This window comes from Bacillus rossius, chromosome 1 (genome assembly GCF_032445375.1).
Source record: "Bacillus rossius redtenbacheri isolate Brsri chromosome 1, Brsri_v3, whole genome shotgun sequence".
In the NCBI taxonomy this organism is placed as follows: domain Eukaryota; kingdom Metazoa; phylum Arthropoda; class Insecta; order Phasmatodea; family Bacillidae; genus Bacillus; species Bacillus rossius.
In genome coordinates, this window is record NC_086330.1 from 317939442 (window position 1) to 317959602 (window position 20161).

The 20161-nt window shown below is 41.4% G+C and overlaps 1 protein-coding gene across 3 annotated transcripts in view; it reads left to right on the forward strand.

Annotated features, from left to right (window-relative positions):
* LOC134527952 (rap guanine nucleotide exchange factor 2-like) overlaps window positions 1-9951 on the forward strand; it is an 80760-nt gene extending 70809 nt beyond the window's left edge. For 2 of the 3 annotated variants that reach the window (XM_063361041.1, XM_063361042.1), the window contains 2 exons: window positions 7499-7682; window positions 8782-9951. In XM_063361041.1, the coding sequence (XP_063217111.1) occupies window positions 7499-7682; window position 8782 (185 nt within the window). In that variant the 3' untranslated portion in view covers window positions 8783-9951. The remainder of the gene's footprint in view (window positions 1-7498; window positions 7683-8781) is intronic. The other variant, XM_063361043.1, reaches the window with a different exon arrangement.
* Window positions 9952-20161: the final 10210 nt, after the last annotated feature.

The window sequence follows — 20161 nt, forward strand, 5'->3', positions numbered from 1 at the left end:
TTACAGTCACATCCTCTTGACGATGAAGCACGCCCCTCGACAGTTTCACCCGCGCCACTCTAGCAGTCCCTCTCCCTGCCGCCGCTGCGCTCGAGCGCTGGTGTCGCACGTCACACGGACAAGACCCGTATCATCACATAAAAGCTCACACATGGAATAACGAATCAAACGGAAATCTGCGCCCCACACAGATGATGAAAAAAAATATTACAAAGACTAATACAACAAGTTACAAACTTAAACATTAGTGTGTTAGTGTGTGTGTGTGTGTATATATATACATATATAAAATATATTAATGCTTTTAGCGCCAGTCGGCGCAATTACAAACCCTAGATAAAGGTGCAAGATAGGAGGCGAAATAAAAACAAACTATAAATAATTTATATTAATTAGCCAACCAAAGTTATTATTAAAAACAAGGGAAACTGAAATACGATCAAATAAACAAAACTGCATAAACAAAAAATAAAATAACCCGTGGCATGACAATGCACAATAATATATAACTGAAGTACCTGACATTGAAAGGGCTCGTCGCAGCGTGAAGAGTATTATGCTAGAAATGGTTTGTATACAATCGTTTTCGTCTTATTTTAAACGTCAAGTGTGCGAAATTGCATCAAGTAGTACCACTATTATAACTAAAGTTCTGGGAAATGGTGTTGTGGGCAGTTTCTCCCGAATCAGATTAACACAGAAAAAGTATATCAGTTGCTCATTTTCCCCCCTCGAAATTATAAGTATTTACAAACAAACTTAAATGTATAGTCTGCGTGCACAAAGCTGTGGACAGGATATTGGAATTTAATTTAAAAAAATTTCTTTGCATACCACATTCGTGGTTGTATTATCTGGTTCTAAAACCACCGGACTGCTGTCGGAGTTCACTCTAAAACAGGCCACATAGAACTGCCCATGTGAAAAGCAATCCTCTAGGTCGATGCCTGCCACCTTTAACGACTGGCCGTGTAAGTTATTATTCATGGTGATTGCAAAGCAGACTTTAAGGGGGAACTGCGGTCACTTAATTTATTAGGCGTGTTCAGAGGGCATTTTTGTGGAGTGCTCTCACTGCAGTCTAGCTTGGGTGGTTTAGGGGTGCTAACAGCATGGCAGGAGTTCCAAACTTTAGGACTCGGTGTCGTTGGCAGGGGTGTCGCGCGGTGGACAGTGCGGGGAAATTATTGTGTACATTTGAGTATCAAATCCTTTATGAAATATTTTTTTTTTGTTATGGGTTGAGTTTATAACACATTGGTTAATTATCCCCGAGCAGTGCAGGCATCCCAGTACGGGACCTTAACACAGACGACTTCACTGTATATGTTTAAAATTACCGGTTATGAAGGCCGACAAACTACAAACGGATTGTTACGATTGGAGTTAGCAGTGCTATTAGAAAGAACAGTATATTTATTCCACGAAAATAAATAAATAATTTGATTAAAAAAAAAATCTGAACTTATTGTGTCTAGGAGCAGTCAGGCAAAGTTTCAAGCATTTTTGGCCCGATTTTTTCCAAACAAACTTTGCCACCCATTTTCGTTTAGGTGTTTAATTTAAAATAAAACGTTAACATTTATATTTCACTAATTGTATTGAAGAGTATTAATATTAAGTTTCAAGTAAATCTTACCAAATATATTTTTATATTTCCATCCTAACCTTACCACCCATTTTCTACTATTAGGGGTTCAATTTATAAAAACGCTAGAATACGTATACGAATACTTTGCCACCCCCTTTCTCCTCTTAGGTTTTGAATTACAAAAATTCCTTAAATAATTCCTGCATAATAAATTCAACTTGCCCTCCAAATTTCACATTTCTACCTTTAGTGGTTTAGCTTACACCGCGATAATTAGGACTTATAGCCTTTTATATACATTTAGATTTATGACATTTTTCTCATGGCTAGATTACAATATTGAAGCGTGCATGGATATATTCTAATAAAAAGTCGCTGTTAATCATGATTTAAGTGTTCATAGCATAATAATAAATTATAATATTGTACCAGTTAAATGTGTGCAGGAACAGTTGTATGGTAACACAAACCCTTCAAATAACTTTCCCTACATTAACTGTTTCAACTAGTTGTGGGTAACGAAATTTTGTTCTTGCAAACATACTTTTTTTCCCAGTACAAGACCTTAACACATAAGACTTTATATTTTTAATAATACCGGCCACGAAGGTTTTCAAAACACAGACGTATTGTTACGAATGGAGTTAACAGTGTTCTTAAAGGACAGAATAGTCTCTTTATTCCCTAATAACTATACATTAAATTTTTAATCATATAGCACTATAATATCTGTAAAAAACGAATTCACTTGTAATACGAAACTCTGACACGAAATTCAACGCAGAATTCTTAAATATAATGCGGAACGTGATAAATATACGCAAATTTAGTTTTGAACTAAATTTCTGGACGCAAATCACACGTAGTTTACGTACCCGCTGCCAGAATTTGCTGACGGAGCAGCTACGTCAAATATCGAATCATTCCATTTGCAGACTGAAATTTTAAACTATATAATGAAACGTCTCCGATAATCTTGTAAAAAAAAAAAAAAAATACTAAACCCAGCTGTTGACGTGATTTTCGACAAATAATCGTATTTTAATATAATACTGCCCATCTTGTTAAAAATTCATCAAATAGTTAATACTATAAAGTTTCCTTTTAGCCACAGATAGCAGCACCGTGGTTACACATTTCCGCTCCATGTGACTTCCGTTCCATTCTCGAAATTACTCCTACCAAATGCCGTGTACCGAGAGCTGAGACGTTACACACAAAATAACTTTGATTATCCACTTTTGACGTGACAACGTTTAATAAATCGATGAACGCCGGCTGCACAAACGAAAAAGGGTCCCGTTACGCACATTGTTCCGTTACGCTGTGCCCCGTTACGCTCATTGTACGCTTGCCCCGCATCTATCTCTCTTCCACTCGATTGGAACAACCATCGATTTGACTTTTTCGAGGCACATTAAACTTGAAACACTCCCATTCGTTTCCTACTTTACCTATCATTGTCCTATCCTTAACAGAATAACACAGATTGGAAGAAGTTAAATAGTAAACATGTATAAATTTATAGTTAAAATAATCTCTTCGTTAAAGTAATAAACATATTTGAATTAATGAGTGCAAATAAATGTACATTTATCAATTAAATTGTAGCTTTCATTTCACCTCTTCTTTGTATCCATACAAAATAGTGATAATTCAATAAAAATGATTCAATTTTATTCATAAAAGTATGCAATCATTTCAATAATGTTTTGTTATGGCGTTGTCACGTTTAACTATCGTCCGTAAACCGACTTTACAGACAACCAATTTTTTTTTTCGCACACACATCTGCTACTGGCCCGTGCCCTGGCGTCGGGCCTTGACGGGCCAGTCACGTGGCAACGGGCCAGTCTCGCGACATGTTTTCGGAGGCCCGAAGGCCAACGCACCCGCCTTCCGCCCCTCCCAAATGTGCGCCCTTTAAGGGTAGATTGGGAGTCTGCTTACAGATCTGTATAGTCCAGGGCCCCTTCCTACTGAAGCTACCAGATCCAGAAAACATGTCCCCTCCACCACTATGGTACCCATAGTGGCTTCTTAGGAACCTGTAGACTGAAATCCCCACATGGGGCTGTATGCAGGTAAGGGTTCAAGTCAGGTGCTTTCACAGTCCAGCAAAACCAACACCATTATATATATATACGTCCATTACATGTCCTTTATATGCCATTATATATTGATTATGTGTCCATTACATTTATTTTATATATTGATTATATTCGTTTATATTGATTATATATCCATTATATACCCTTATACAAATTGCCGGACATGCTTCAGCACCTGCTACCCATCAGTCATCCAGGTATTGCCATAATTGAGGACCATCCACTGGGGCCAGGTCCCCCATTAGGGCCCTGACTAACCAGTAGGTAGTCATTGATCCTGTGCGTGCCTTATCCAGGAGTACATATGCCAAGTATCTCAGTAGTAGTTGAATACTACTCCGCTGACAGTTGCAAGGGAGAATGCTCACGGAGCCAGTGGCTCGGTTTCGTCTGCCACTTGAAGTCTCGCTATGACTCTCCGAGCAAATTCACGGAAGAGAACCCAACTCTCTCTCCGCGCCACCACATTTGCAAGGTCGTAGTCACACCCAATCAGACCCAGGTGGAACTTCAGCTGTTCACGAAGATCCTCAACTTTTTCACAATTATGCAGTACATGTCTGACATCATCCACCGTGTGGCAGTGCCCACACAGCGGATTCTCTGCTAGACCAAATTGGTGTAGTTTGGCCTTGAAGTTACCATGCCCAGTTAGAAGTTGAACCGTGGCTCGCGTCAGTTCTATATGCTTGCACTGAAGTCGATCTCGTATATTCGGGAAGATCTCATAGGTATGCCTACCTTTTTCACTAGCTTCCCAATTGCGCTGCCACTGCCCCATGGTCACTTCCCTGAGCCTTATGTGGTCCTCTGGCCTGAGGGTGCCCGCAGCTTTCAGGGCAGCAAGCTGCCCTTTTTCAGCCACGAGCAGATCCAGTGGGATCACCCCAGCGAGAACCTGCAGAGCGTCATTGGATACAGTACGGTAGGCCCCGGTAACAGCAAGAAGGGCAGCACGCTGCGCCGACTGCAGTTTCCTCCTCATGTGTACTAATCCTGAACGATGCAACCATGCAACTGCACCATAAGTCATGATTGGGATGAACACCCTCCTGTACAGACATGCCAGCGTAGGCGACGATATACCCCGGTTGGTCGGGGACAATCCTCGGAGGCGATGAAACATCACCACAGCCTTTTGGGAAACGTACTCTAAAAGCTTAGCAAATAAGAGCCGATCATCCAGTAAGACTCCCAGATACTTATGAGTGGTGGTAAATTTCAGGCGCTCACCCCCCAGGCTCACATGTGGGTAGTGAGCCCAGGCTCCGCTAAACTTGCCCTTTAGCATCATGCATCTGGACTTTCCCGATGAGAACCGAAGTTTCACCGAGTCAGCCCAGGATGAAATCTGCCCCAAGATCTCATTACATCGCCACTCAAGAGCAGCCCTGGAACCACCTGAGATGAGAATAAGTCCATCATCAGCATACCCAAAGATCTCGCAACCCTCGGGCAGCCTGATCCGGAGGAATCCATCGAACAGTATGTTCCACAACAAGGGTCCAAGCACGGAGCCCTGGGGGCAGCCCTTTGACAGAGTCTTTTCTACTTCCGCATTCCGCAATTCCACCACAGCTATGCGGTTGCGAAAGTAGTCACACAACAAGGAGTAGAGGTTCTGAGGACACTCCAGCTCTCTCAGCCGGCTGAGGATCCCCGGCCACCACGCTGTGTCAAAGGCACTGGCGATGTCCAGGAATATCCCCATCAGGTATTTTCCCGTACATCGCTCCACACTGCTGAGGAGGTCATGCAGAGCGGTTTCCGTTCCAACACCAGATCGAAAGCCGTACTGACGGATGTGCAGTCCCCCCTCTTGCTCAAGGTGGTGGGTGAGCCGCCTGTTTACTAACTTTTCGAGGACTTTCCCCAGGACTGGCAGTAGTGTGAGAGGCCGGTATGACTTTGCATTAGCCGGGTCCTTCCCATCACCTTTGTATAGGGCTCGAAGGATGCCCTTTTTCCAGGTCTTCGGAAATTTTCCCTCAGCGAGGGATTTGTTATATAACTGCAATAGATGTTCTGAAATCCTGGGGTAGACCCTCTTAAGTATTTCTGACGTTATTTTATCGTGACCAGGGGCTTTCCTGTTTTTCATATTATTGACTGCATCCGTAAGCTCTTTCCTGTTAAAGGGAGGAGTGTCCTCCGCATGATATGGTTCTAAGATGTTCATTCTGGTGTGCATATGCGAGTTGCTCTCTCCGACAAGAGAGTCGTCAGGGAGAAGCATTCCCATCATCTCAGCCGAACTCTCCACTATATCCGTGCTGAACTGATTATCTATGTTCAATCCATGCATCGCACCGGCCACTCGCCGTCTCTGAGCAGCTATTCTGTATACTATTCCCCATGGGTCCCTGTTACCTTCAGTTTCCACAAAACTTCGCCATGACTCCAGTCTGACTTCCCTTACACGGTGGTTATATTCATGGCGGAGCTGTCTATACCGCCGCGAACCCTCCTCACGATCAATTCCTTGCAGAGAGGACAGCCGACACCTAGCTGCCCTCAACCGTTTACGTGCACCATCAAGTTCGCTTGTCCACCAGGGATTTCCAACGCGGTTGTTTTTGCGTTTCCTCAGCACAGCTTCAGAAGTCTCCTGTATTATATTCGTAATAGCTTGTGCTCTCACATCAACGGAGTCAGATTCCAGCCTCTCCTGATACTCCAGCACCTTCTGCAGGAGTACATCATCAAATTGTTTCCAATTTGTACCCTTGTGGATGTAACAGGTCCTAGGGACAGTATCAGTAGCAGCATTAGCAGGAAAAAGGTCTACATAGAATTGAATCATTCTATGGTCACTTGAGGCGTGGTCTGTTACCTCCCAATTTGGAATCACTCCCCAGGCACGTTCCGTGCATGCTGTTACATCAATAAATGTTTTGCTTCCTTGGGCCGAAACATATGTGGCCATCCTCCCTGGCTGGTTTACAATATGCAAACCGTTTGCCAAGAGAAACCTATCTACCTCCTCTCCATTCCGGTCTACTACGGGTGAGTGCCACAGCTGTGATTTAGCATTGACATCTGCACAGAGTATTACCCGCTTATTCCCGATACTTCTCAGTATCCTATCCCAGTGGTCCAGGTGAACTTGGACATCGTCCGAAAACTTGAAGTAGGAGGAGACCAGGTATATCTCTTCTCGTGCAGGCCCAGTTAACTGCACTACTATATGATATTTACCCGAGAGGTGGCCACATACCAGCATATCTATGGATTCATTCCAGACTATTATCGCCGCCTGGGGGTGTTCTCCTATAAATACCTTTCTTCCTGTCAGGCCCGGCAGATTTCCGCCTACGGAGTACGGCTCCTGCACCAGCGCAATGTCAATCTTATTTTCACGGCATACAGCTTCAAGCTCTGCCGAGACAACCGAAGAACCCCGCATATTGAGTTGTGCACACCTAACCATAATCTATGCGAGAAGCCTCTAAGGCGGTCATCTTAACCAGAGTAGGGCATGTGCGGGCAGTTACCTCATGATCAAGGTCAGTGAGGTTCTCTCGCTTACAATTGGCACAGCAAACCCTCGTGGCCTCGCACTGCTTATTAGAGTGCCCTTCCTTTCCACATCGACCACATGTTTGCGCCTGCTTGCAACTACCGGAAAGATGTCCATATCTCTGACATTTATAGCACCTCAGTGGGCTCAGAAAATCTGCAACCCTACAAGAGGTGTAACCCAGATAGATCCTTCCCATAGAGATCATAGTGCGTCTAGTTCCTGGATTGCATTGTACAACCAGGTGTGACAGTGTGCGTGCATCTTCTCGCGCAGGCATGAAGCGCTCGCTGTCGGCGCGCAAGCTGCAGTCGCTGAGCGAGCCAATCAGGAGCCGCGGTCCGGGGGCGCGGCGCAAAGGGAGCTCCCCCGCTTCCCCGGTGTCGACCCCCGCGCAGCCGGCCGCGGACCGGCGCGGCAAGACGGCCAGCGATACCGTGCTCGAGCACGTGCAGACCTGGTCAGTCGCTCCCCTCGCCCTCTTCCTTAGCTTAAAGAAACCTTTGTGAAGTCTCTAATCTTAATATTTAATAAACATGAGAAACATTTACATTGGAAGTTTGAAATAGGGATTCATGTCTCGTTGAAATCGAGGTCATAAGAGAAGGCAAGTTTGGAAAGAAATGATGGAATCATTAGGTTGGGGGAAAATAGTACCGCGAGAAAACCCATCGACTCAACGGCAAAGTCCACCGCAAGTAGTTCCGGTTTGACCTGGGAACTGTAGCTCGGGTAGTCTCGTTGGGAGGCGGGTGATCTGACCACTTTGCTCACGCACATTATTTTAAAATATCGTGGTGACAACATACTTACTTCTCCAGTAACCCACGTTTCGGGTTACTTCAAAGCAGTCAAACCTTCATTCACTTACTCGTTTGGTTACCTCTAGTCACGTGCACAGTTCGTTTTAATGCTCCTCCCTTAACACAGCCATAAAGAAAAGTTAATTGTAAACTGCAATTTTGTAAAGTAATTACAGGAATCACTATGATGTTTAGCTTCGAGCCACATTATTGGTTGGTTGGATCTACCAAAAAGTTATCTCTCTCTCTCTCTCTCTCTCTCTCTTTGGAGATAATTGTAGCTATAAAATTTTTGCTATAATATTTGTTCAAAAGTAAAGTTTGTTTAAAGTCTTAAAATAGTTGGAGTGGCAGCCTGTGTATGCCCGTTCTATCTGTTTAGCTGATGCTTTAAACGTTAAAAAAAAATTATAATTTCGGTTTGACTCATCAAATCATAATATAAAGTAACCACAGAGACCGATCATTTCCTTTAAAACATATTATACTAATGCAGTTTATTCGGTCACTCAACCATAAATAAACATAACAAGTCAAAAATGTTTTAACTATTTATATTCGCGATGATAAACACGTGTTTTGGTAACCAGTACTGATTGTCAGTTACAAAAAAAAACTTTTAAACAACCTTACACGAAGTTACATTATACATATATGTTTCACTGCAGCTTTACATTTAAAAAAAATAATAATAACCATCGGCTGTGCGTAGTTTACGTATTATACTTATTGAAGCATGATATATTTTTCCCACAGATGCCGAAATTGTTGCAGTCTAAGATGAAAAGAAGAGATTGACGTAGCTGCAAGTCCGTCTGGTACGGTGCTGATCTCTTAGCAGTTGGAACGCTTCGTTCTCAAGAAACACAATGAACTGCGATGTGACAACAATCTACTTATTATAGTATTTATCGCACACTGAAACTGAGTTCCTTGAAAAGTACAACTTTGTTTTGTTTGAAATGAAAAAAAAAAAAAAAAGAGAAGGAACATTATTAGTAATGTGTCGTTTAAGAACCATTTTTGTGCCATTACATTAACTTTGAGTGTTTGAAATAAGCAAAAATAAACTGTTACTTGTATGTTTATAGGTGAGTCATTGTAAAGTAAAAACAGATTATAAAATTATCAAACGTTTATCAATGATTATGAAAAGTGAATACATTTCGTATTTTAATTCTGAATTTAAATATATTTGTTGTAGTTAATTGTAGGATATAAATACATACGTGAATCGATGTTGATCCTTGCTTTATTGTTGGTTATTAATGTAAGTTATAAGACGTGTAAATACTAAAGTAAATAATTTAGAGTATATCTGGCATTATGAACAATGTTGTTTATGGTATTTTTGGTTGTTTATTTTCTGTATATAAATTTAGAGAATACGAAAGTTCCTTTCTTATGCTGGAGTGGATAGTATGTTATGGCTTACACACTAATCGATCTTAAATATGTATTTTTTTAAGTTGGACTGGAAAACATTAATCTAGCGTTAGCAGTCACAAACGATCCGTCTTTGATATGGCTCGAAATTCCGTTCCGTTGCAAAGCGTTCTGATGTACTCAGCTCGGTATGTATATTTATACATATATATATATAAATGTATGTATATATGTACACTAATATTATAAAGAGGTAAAGTTTGTAAGTTAGTAAGTTTGGATATAGGGAGTAATCTCTGAAACTACTGATCATATTCTTAGAATTATGTCACTAATAGGAAGCTACATTATCCCTGAGTGCTATAGGCTATTTTTTATTCTGATTAGGATGAGTTTTCAGTAAGAAATCACATTAACTGTAATTGGAGTCAGAAAAAACTAGCCGTATGGTAGATTTATCTGCGTGCGCTGCCTAAAAGTTTTAAATTAAAGAAATAATATGTACATCAAATAAAACTAATAAAATGTAAATATAAAATATTGAACTTTATTATCTTTACAAAAAAAGTCCGTGATACCATATATCCATGTTTAATATTCCAGCCACTGGTATTTTTTTTTGTTATTGGTCAAATAAATTTTACAAGATGAGGTTTTCTCTATGAATATTTCTATGAATAGTTTAATCAGTATGGAGTGCTTTGACAAGTACACCTATGCCAATAAATGTTTTTAAATTTGAAAACTCGTTTAGTTTATGTTCTAAATTTTATCTTATTGAAGTGTTTTGTGTAAAGTTTTCTTTAATGTGTTGTGTACAATTTTATGTAAATTTATAGTTACTGTAATTGTATAATAACGAAAACATGCCTAAAAGAACATCGCAGCTCTTAAATATGACATCTAAGACGAAATCAGCAAGGTTACGCCGACATCATGCAGTCAACAACCGTGCAGACATCACTAAAGCATTCTTAAAATCATTTCGCTTACGGAGTTCCATTAAAAGTTTGAATTTTCGAACAAACATTAAATCCCGTCTTAACGGAAACGCTACCTTGGAGAAGGAGCATTTTATTTTCTTAATTTGAACGCAAACGGTGCTGAAATCGTACTAGATAGAATAGTTCACAGCCTGCAGCATCATATATATGCAGTATATCATGACCTTGAAAAATACATAGTAGTATGTATTGGCCGGTACTGGACAGGAGTCGGAGTGAGGTGCTGGTGCTGATGTCCGACATCTTGGATTGTGATGTCACGGCGAAAATATATGACTTTGACTTTGACCTTTGATCTCAGTCGCCATCTTGAATTCCACCATCTTGAAATCAAACGTAACACTCCCCGAACATTGCACTTTTCGTTATGCTCACAATATTGGATGTTTATGACATCATCGTTGCACTTTTCGTTACGGTTGCCATCTTGGATTCTAGAACGTTGCAGTTTTCGTTACGGCCGCCATATTTAATCCTGATGTCACGACCGACATCTTGGATCTGTTGTCACATTTAATTTTCTTTGTTTATAATGTCATGTCCATCATATTTTGTCATCTGCTGGAGGCCACCATCCTGGATAATGACATCTTTGTTTCTGCTGTTGTTTCCTAGAGAGCGCCAGCATCGCTCTGTCAGGCACATAAGATCAATGTTCCAATACCTGCACATGGTATTGTGGTCCTTATCGACATATTAAATTCTTTTTTTAATACAAAATACATTCGAACAATGACAGCTAGGACCTCTGGGTTGGATAACATATGCCTTTAACTGAACTGCAATCGATACATTTATCAGACTGAGAATTAATTATGGTACCTATATAAAAAAATTACACATATTCGGACTTATAGATTTTTTGAATTCGAAGAAATAATACCATCACCCGTTTGAGACCAAGCCGCCACATTTTAATTTTCAATGCTCGATACCAGGTGCGCTATTTAACACACATCGCATGCTATAGAACGCGGCAGCCATCTTGTTTTCAGTAATATATACAAGGAACGCTAGTGTCATGTAGGACCCTCGCCCTCTACTAGAGTGTGTTGCCGCCATATTACGTAGTTTAATTTTTATCCGCTAGAGTGTAGTATTATTTATTAACAAACAGTCAACTATCGTGGTATCCGACATCTTGTTGGCCGACGTGACTGTTGGAGCCAAAAACAGTTGAAGCCAAAGACAGTTGGAGCCAAAGACTGTTGGAGCCAAAGACTGATGGGGTTGTATCATACAGAGTAGAATGTACATGCAAATGTACATTCTTCTCGTTGTTTATGGTTCCCTTTTGACGAATGCGATTCTAAATTTGCTTCTTTTTTTAATGTCCTTCCACATGTGCTTCCTTTTTTGAATGTTTTTTGACTTGTACATTAATTTAAATGATTTATGTTTTGACTTGCATATTATTCCAGTGATCATGTGTATATAATTGAGGACTGGACGATACTATTCTCAGTTTTTTACTGGCTATGACCGGGTAAGGATCACTAGTTTGACTCGTCTGATCCTATTCTTGAGAACTCGATGGCATCTTTACCATCTTTATCGATGCATCGAATGGAAGTTGTACCATCGAACGCGAAGATTTCTTCAGCTACGAGACCGATCCCGGTAAAATGTGTATCATCCTCCCCAACAACATTAGAGCAGACTTTAACAGGCATGAGTAGTATGTAAATGGGGTTCCGAGATCAGGCCTCAGGCGGTGGAGCCGAGAGCCGGCTCCGCCATCTTGGATTGTGACGTCACGGCGGCAAAAATTCCTCAAAATTCCTCAAAAATGACTCAAAATGACTCAAAATTTCCCGTTTTCGAGGGAAAAATTCCCGTTTCGAGGAAAAATTAGGATTTCAAAAAACCACAAATGTCTTTTGCCTTAGAAAGAACACCAATTCCTAAAATAGGCTTAAGCATCCTTAACTCAAGCCTCAGTTAAGCCATTTCTAGGAATAAGGATACCATGACCTTTGACCTTGACCCCGGCGGCCATCTTGGATCCGCCATCTAGGATCCGCCATTTTGGATGACGTCATTGTGTTTTCTCGAACATTCAGGCGACGTGTTTTCCGCCATTTTGAATGATGACGTCACCGTTGCAATTTCCGTTACGGCCGCCATCTTTAACTTTTTTATGTATTATCCGATTTTAATGAAATGTTTTTTAAAAATTATAAAAAAATTCATTTAATAAAATTTTAATAAATTATAAATAAAAAATTACAAAAACGACACGGAGTTCGGAGTCCTCGGTTCGAACACGACGAGTGCAAAAAAAATAAAAATTGCGACCGATCCTTCCCCCTAGGTGGCTGCTGGCAGACTGACCCCCACCACTTTTACCAATGCACATATACCATCAGGTAGTATGACGTCATGTCCGCCATCTTGTCTTCGATGCTGGAAGCCAACATCATTGTATCGTCGGCTAGAGTGCGCTGACACCATGCTAGTTTAATTCTTACCCACTAGAGTGCAGTAATCATTTATTACTGTGACACCCGCCATCTTGTCATTTGGCCGCCATCTTTAAAATCCGTAATTATTTAGCTAGAAATTCGGGAAAAGTTCCAAAATTCATTAAATAAATCACTCATTAATTTACATATTGATTCGATCGATTCCCGTCCTCGGTTCGATACCCGATCGTTGCAATAATGTTTAATCTTATGTAAAAAAATAATTTAAATAAACCATGTTCAACATTCGTAAAGAGACTCTAAATCCTCTACGACCACCATCCTATCAGACATCAAGACCACCACATTGGAAATGTGTAATTTTAATGCTAGAGATCCGGGAAAAAGTTCAGAAATCATTAAATAAATTTCCGATCAATATACTGATTAATTAGATCGACTAAGGTCCTTGGTACGATCTAGGATGATGCAAAAAAAATTAAATATAACATCAATTTAACATAAAAGTAACAGGTTCGAGGAATTAAACACTGTAAGTTCTTTTACAAACATAATATTTATTACATAATTTCTATTCTACTACAGGATCACTTACGAAAGCCAGCAATCTTATAATCATTTAGTTCCGCAGCGGTGTGAAATGACTAATTCTTAGCTCCAATCGGTTTATACTAGACAGAGTCCAGCCAGAACCTTTACAGACATAGTCCACCTCTTCTTGACAGAGTTTCTGGATACCGTTTTTAACAGTTTGCTTCACATCGTTAGAACTGTAAATTACTGCAGCCGATGTCTTGAATGCACACTTCTTCACTTTGTCATCGAACGGATATGGCTTTCCATATATACAGTCCAACCACAAGTTATATTTCAAAGGTCCGTTTGTTGCTACATCATCAGTAAGCTGATTGATTATCTTCTGTCTGATATCGTCAAGAAAATTACAACTGTCCTTCGACTCACCGAACGTATTTAGCTAAAAGTAGTCTTTCAACGTTCCACGAAATGCAGACTGCGCCAAGTAGAAGCCATTTCGTTCACTTGTAATGCTCCGAACACAGTCTTAGGTTTAGTTCCATGTTCAGACGTCATAACAATCGGTTGCTGGGCATCTGTTTTTTTGGTTGTACACTTTCGTGTATCCAATCTAAAGCGAGGAGTCGAAATGTTGGCAGGTAGTTCAGCAGTAGGAGCACAGACTCCACCTTTACATTTTTTCGCATGATGTCGCAAACTATCGATTCGAGTAAACCATTCATGACAATCATCACATCGAAACTTTATACGAGAAGGATTCTTTTTGCATTTGCTCCGCTCATGTCTTCGTGCATCATGGAAAAATGCGAACGACGTATCACAGTAGCTGCAAGGATACCGTGCTGATGTAGATGAACCTTTCAGACCCGATCCAGATATGGACGTTGCAACAGTAGTACCATTTCCAGGCATACTCTTATGAACATCGATGCATCGCTGTTGCACCGAAACCTTTACTTTCTGCCGCACAGCAGGACCTTTACATGCCTTCATGTGCGTTTTCATATTATCTTTTCTGGCAAACTGCTTATGACATTTCTCACAAACAAACATTTTACGATATAGGTTCTTGACACATTCGCTCCTCTCGTGTCGCCGAGCATTGCTGTTGTTTGAGAAAATCTTGTCGCAGTAACAGCACCGATGTTCGCTAGTTGTCAAATCAGCATCCATTGAAGTCTCCATCGAGGTCGTATCGTCGATCGTCGTGGTTTCCTGCACATCCAGCTCAGTAGTTATTAAGCTTTCTTCTGCTGGTGGTATCACATCTATTGAAATCTCCTCCAATGTTGACGTCGTCGTCGTTGCCAACGAGATCTGCTCCACCATTGTCGTCGCTGACGTCAAGGTTCCCGTAGACGATGGTACAACGTCCATCGAGTTCGACGTTAAAGTCGGTAAAGATGCCATCGAGTTCTCAAGAACAGGTAATTACGCGACTTATGCACCAGATGAAATAATCTAGGTGATCCTTACACCGTCGACGACAGTAACAAACTGACCAACCTGCTGTCTAGGACTCGCTTATATACATGCACCGGATGGAATAATACGCTAGTCAAATTAAGAATCATTTACAATAATACTAAAGTCAAAACAACATAAAAAATAGAAGGACCAACAACGAAAAGGCAGCACATTCGGAAGCACCGACAACGAAAAGGCAGCACATTTGGAAGCACCGACAACGAAAAGGCAGCACATTTGGAAGCACCGACAACGAAAAGGCAGCACATTTGGAAGCACCGACAACGAAAAGGCAGCACATTTGGAAGCACCGACAACGAAAAGGCAGCACCGACAACGAAAAGGCAGCACATTTGGAAGCACCGACAACGAAAAGGCAGCACATTTGGAAGCACCGACAACGAAAAGGCAGCACATTTGGAAGCACCGACAACGAAAAGGCAGCACATTTGGAAGCACCGACAACGAAAAGGCAGCACATTTGGAAGCACCGACAACGAAAAGGCAGCACCGACAACGAAAAGGCAGCACATTTGGAAGCACCGACAACGAAAAGGCAGCACCGACAACGAAAAGGCAGCACATTTGGAAGCACCGACAACGAAAAGGCAGCACATTTGGAAGCACCGACAACGAAAAGGCAGCACATTTGGAAGCACCGACAACGAAAAGGCAGCACCGACAACGAAAAGGCAACACATTTGGAAGCACCGACAACGAAAAGGCAGTACCGACAACGAAAAGGCAGCACATTTGGAAGCACCGACAAAGAAAAGGCAGCACCGACAACGAAAAGGCAGCACATTTGGAAGCACCGACAACGAAAAGGCCGCACCGCCAACGAAAAGGAAGCACATTTGGAAGCACCGACAACGAAAAGGTCGCACCGTTAACGAAAAGGAAGCACATTTGGAAGCACCGACAACGAAAAGGAAGCACCATCAACGAAAAGGCCGCACCGCCAACGAAAAGGAAGCACATTTGGAAGCACCGACAACGAAAAGGCAGCACCATCGACGAAAAGGAAGCACATTAATTTGTCATTGACTCCAATATTCATTGGCTCCAATATTCATTAGCTCCAATATTCATTGGCTCCAATATTCATTGACTCCAATATCCATGAGCTCCAATATCAATTGGCTCGAATTGCTCCAAAAGGTTCCATCAGCCTTTTGGCTCCAACAGTTTTTTGGCTCCGATAGTCATTGGCTCCAATAGTCTTTGGCTACAATATTCATTGGCTCCAATAATCATTGACTGCAATATTCATTGGTTCCAATATTCATTGGTTCCAATATTCATTGGTTCCAATATTCATTGGCTCCAATATTCATTGGCTCCAATATTCAATGGCTCCAATATTCATTGACTCCAATATTCATTGGCTCCATCAGTCATTGACAACTACAGTCTTTTGGTCCCAAAAGTCTTTTGGCTCCAAATATATTAGGCTAGAATTCTTCGAGTCTAAGAGACTATGAGACCACATGGTTACAGAACTACGTGACTACGAATCTTCAAGTTTACGAGACTGCGAGGCTACAGAGCTACGAAGCCTCTAGTACACAGGTTTACGTGACTGCGAAGATACAGGACTACCAGTCTGCATGAGTACTTGACTACGAAGCTACTCGTCTACAAGGCTACAATTACAGCATCTGTTTTCGTCAGAATTTTCTCTTTTGCTCCAACTGCACCACCAGCATTATGTTATAAGATTACAAGGCCGCCTGCTTACGTAGCTTCAAGTCTACGAGGATACTTGGATACGTAGCTTCAATTCTACGAGGTCCTAAGACTTCATGACTACGCGACTTCGAGCCATGAGGTTACGAGATTACGTGACTACGAATCTTCATGTTTACGAGACTGCGAGGCTACAGAGCTACGAAGCCTCTAGAAAACGAGTTTACGTGACTGCGTGGATACTGGAATACAAGTCTGCATGAGTTCTTGACTACGAAGCTACTCGTCTGCAAGGCTCCAATTGACACATCTGTCTTCGATGGAATTTTCTCTTTTGCTACATCTACACCATCAGCATTATGTTATAAGATTACAAAGCTACTTGCTTACGTAGCTTCAAGTCTACGAGGCTCCAATACATCATGACTACGAGACTACGAACCATGAGGTTACGAGACTATGCGATTGCAAGTCTTCAAGGTTACGTCATCGCGAGGCTATAGGACTACGAAGCTTCCAGAACGCATGGTTACGAGAATGCATGACTAATTGACCGCATGGCTACGAAACTTTATGTCTCTAACTGACTACAATAGCACTATTCAGTGGTGAGAGTTAATTTATTTCATGCAAAGGTACTTGCTGCAAGCAGTTCCGCTTTTCAACATCAGATGACGTCATGTTTTGCTTGCAGGTAAAATAATATTTATTTATTTTATGCGGGATGCGGGTTGTTCACTATCGGTCGCATAAGAAGAATGGCATCGATAGTCTTCAAGGAGAAGGAAGTTCGTCCTTCCTGCTAGTGCTTCTCAGATTTCTCACGGTCCGCCATCTTAGATTGCGACGTCACGGCTGCCATCTTGGATGGTTGTGACTTTGACCTTTGACCGAAACCGCAGGAATGATCGCAAGCACACGGATTAACCATCATAATATTGATAAGAATAATCAGGTGCACACGGAGAAAACCATCATAATATTGGCAAGAATAATCAGGAGCACACGGAGAAAAACGACACATGTTTTCTTTGATATCATAAAATTACAGGAAAAAAATATTTAAAAATAAAAATAAATTAATAAAAAAATTTAAAATAAAAACAAAAAATACATAAACTGATTCTGCTAGCTTGTAAACTTATCATTGTTGAGCAAAGATAGAGTTCTAGTACAAGCCAGAATTTTATGTATTTTTTGTTTTTATTTTAAATTTTTTAATTAATTTATTTTTATTTTTAAATATTTTTTTCCTGTAATTTTATGATATCAAAGAAAACATGTGTCGTTTTTCTCCGTGTGCTCTTGATTATTCTTGCCATTATTATGATGGTTTTCTCCGTGTGCTCCTGATTATTCTTATCAATATTATGATGGTTAATCCGTGTGCTTGCGATCATTCCTGCGGTTTCGGTCAAAGGTCAAAGTCACACCCATCCAAGATGGCAGCCGTGACGTCGCAATCCAAGATGGCGGACCGTGAGAAATCTGAGAAGCAGTAGCAGGAAGGACGAACTTCCTTCTCCTTGAAGACTATCGATGCCATTCTTCTTATGCGACCGATAGTGAACAACCCGCATCCCGCATAAAATAAATAAATATTATTTTACCTGCAAGCAAAACATGACGTCATCTGATGTTGAAAAGCGGAACTGCTTGCAGCAAGTACCTTTGCATGAAATAAATTAACTCTCACCACTGAATAGTGCTATTGTAGTCAGTTAGAGACATAAAGTTTCGTAGCCATGCGGTCAATTAGTCATGCATTCTCGTAACCATGCGTTCTGGAAGCTTCGTAGTCCTATAGCCTCGCGATGACGTAACCTTGAAGACTTGCAATCGCATAGTCTCGTAACCTCATGGTTCGTAGTCTCGTAGTCATGATGTATTGGAGCCTCGTAGACTTGAAGCTACGTAAGCAAGTAGCTTTGTAATCTTATAACATAATGCTGATGGTGTAGATGTAGCAAAAGAGAAAATTCCATCGAAGACAGATGTGTCAATTGGAGCCTTGCAGACGAGTAGCTTCGTAGTCAAGAACTCATGCAGACTTGTATTCCTGTATCCACGCAGTCACGTAAACTCGTTTTCTAGAGGCTTCGTAGCTCTGTAGCCTCGCAGTCTCGTAAACATGAAGATTCGTAGTCACGTAATCTCGTAACCTCATGGCTCGAAGTCGCGTAGTCATGAAGTCTTAGGACCTCGTAGAATTGAAGCTACGTATCCAAGTATCCTCGTAGACTTGAAGCTACGTAAGCAGGCGGCCTTGTAATCTTATAAAATAATGCTGGTGGTGCAGTTGGAGCAAAAGAGAAAATTCTGACGAAAACAGATGCTGTAATTGTAGCCTTGTAGACGAGTAGCTTCGTAGTCAAGTACTCATGCAGACTGGTAGTCCTGTATCCTCGCAGTCACGTAAACCTGTGTACTAGAGGCTTCGTAGCTCTGTAGCCTCGCAGTCTCGTAAACTTGAAGATTCGTAGTCACGTAGTTCTGTAACCATGTGGTCTCATAGTCTCTTAGACTCGAAGAATTCTAGCCTAATATATTTGGAGCCAAAAGACATTTGGGACCAAAAGACTGTAGTTGTCAATGACTGATGGAGCCAATGAATATTGGAGTCAATGAATATTGGAGCCATTGAATATTGGAGCCAATGAATATTGGAGCCAATGAATATTGGAACCAATGAATATTGGAACCAATGAATATTGCAGTCAATGATTATTGGAGCCAATGAATATTGTAGCCAAAGACTATTGGAGCCAATGACTATCGGAGCCAAAAAACTGTTGGAGCCAAAAGGCTGATGGAACCTTTTGGAGCAATTCGAGCCAATTGATATTGGTGCTCATGGATATTGGAGTCAATGAATATTGGAGCCAATGAATATTGGAGCTAATGAATATTGGAGCCAATGAATATTGGAGTCAATGACAAATTAATGTGCTTCCTTTTCGTCGATGGTGCTGCCTTTTCGTTGTCGGTGCTTCCAAATGTGCTTCCTTTTCGTTGGCGGTGCTGCCTTTTCTTTGTCGGTGCTTCCAAATGTGCTTCCTTTTCGTTGGCGGTGCTGCCTTTTCGTTGTCGGTGCTTCCAAATGTGCTTCCTTTTCGTTGGCGGTGCGGCCTTTTCGTTGATGGTGCTTCCTTTTCGTTGTCGGTGCTTCCAAATGTGCTTCCTTTTCGTTAACGGTGCAACCTTTTCGTTGTCGGTACTTCCAAATGTGCTTCCTTTTCGTTGGCGGTGCGGCCTTTTCGTTGTCGGTGCTTCCAAATGTGCTGCCTTTTCGTTGTCGGTGCTGCCTTTTCTTTGTCGGTGCTTCCAAATGTGCTGCCTTTTCGTTGTCGGTACTGCCTTTTCGTTGTCGGTGCTTCCAAATGTGCTGCCTTTTCGTTGTCGGTGCTGCCTTTTCGTTGTCGGTGCTTCCAAATGTGCTGCCTTTTCGTTGTCGGTGCTGCCTTTTCGTTGTCGGTGCTTCCAAATGTGCTGCCTTTTCGTTGTCGGTGCTTCCAAATGTGCTGCCTTTTCGTTGTCGGTGCTGCCTTTTCGTTGTCGGTGCTTCCAAATGTGCTGCCTTTTCGTTGTCGGTGCTGCCTTTTCGTTGTCGGTGCTTCCAAATGTGCT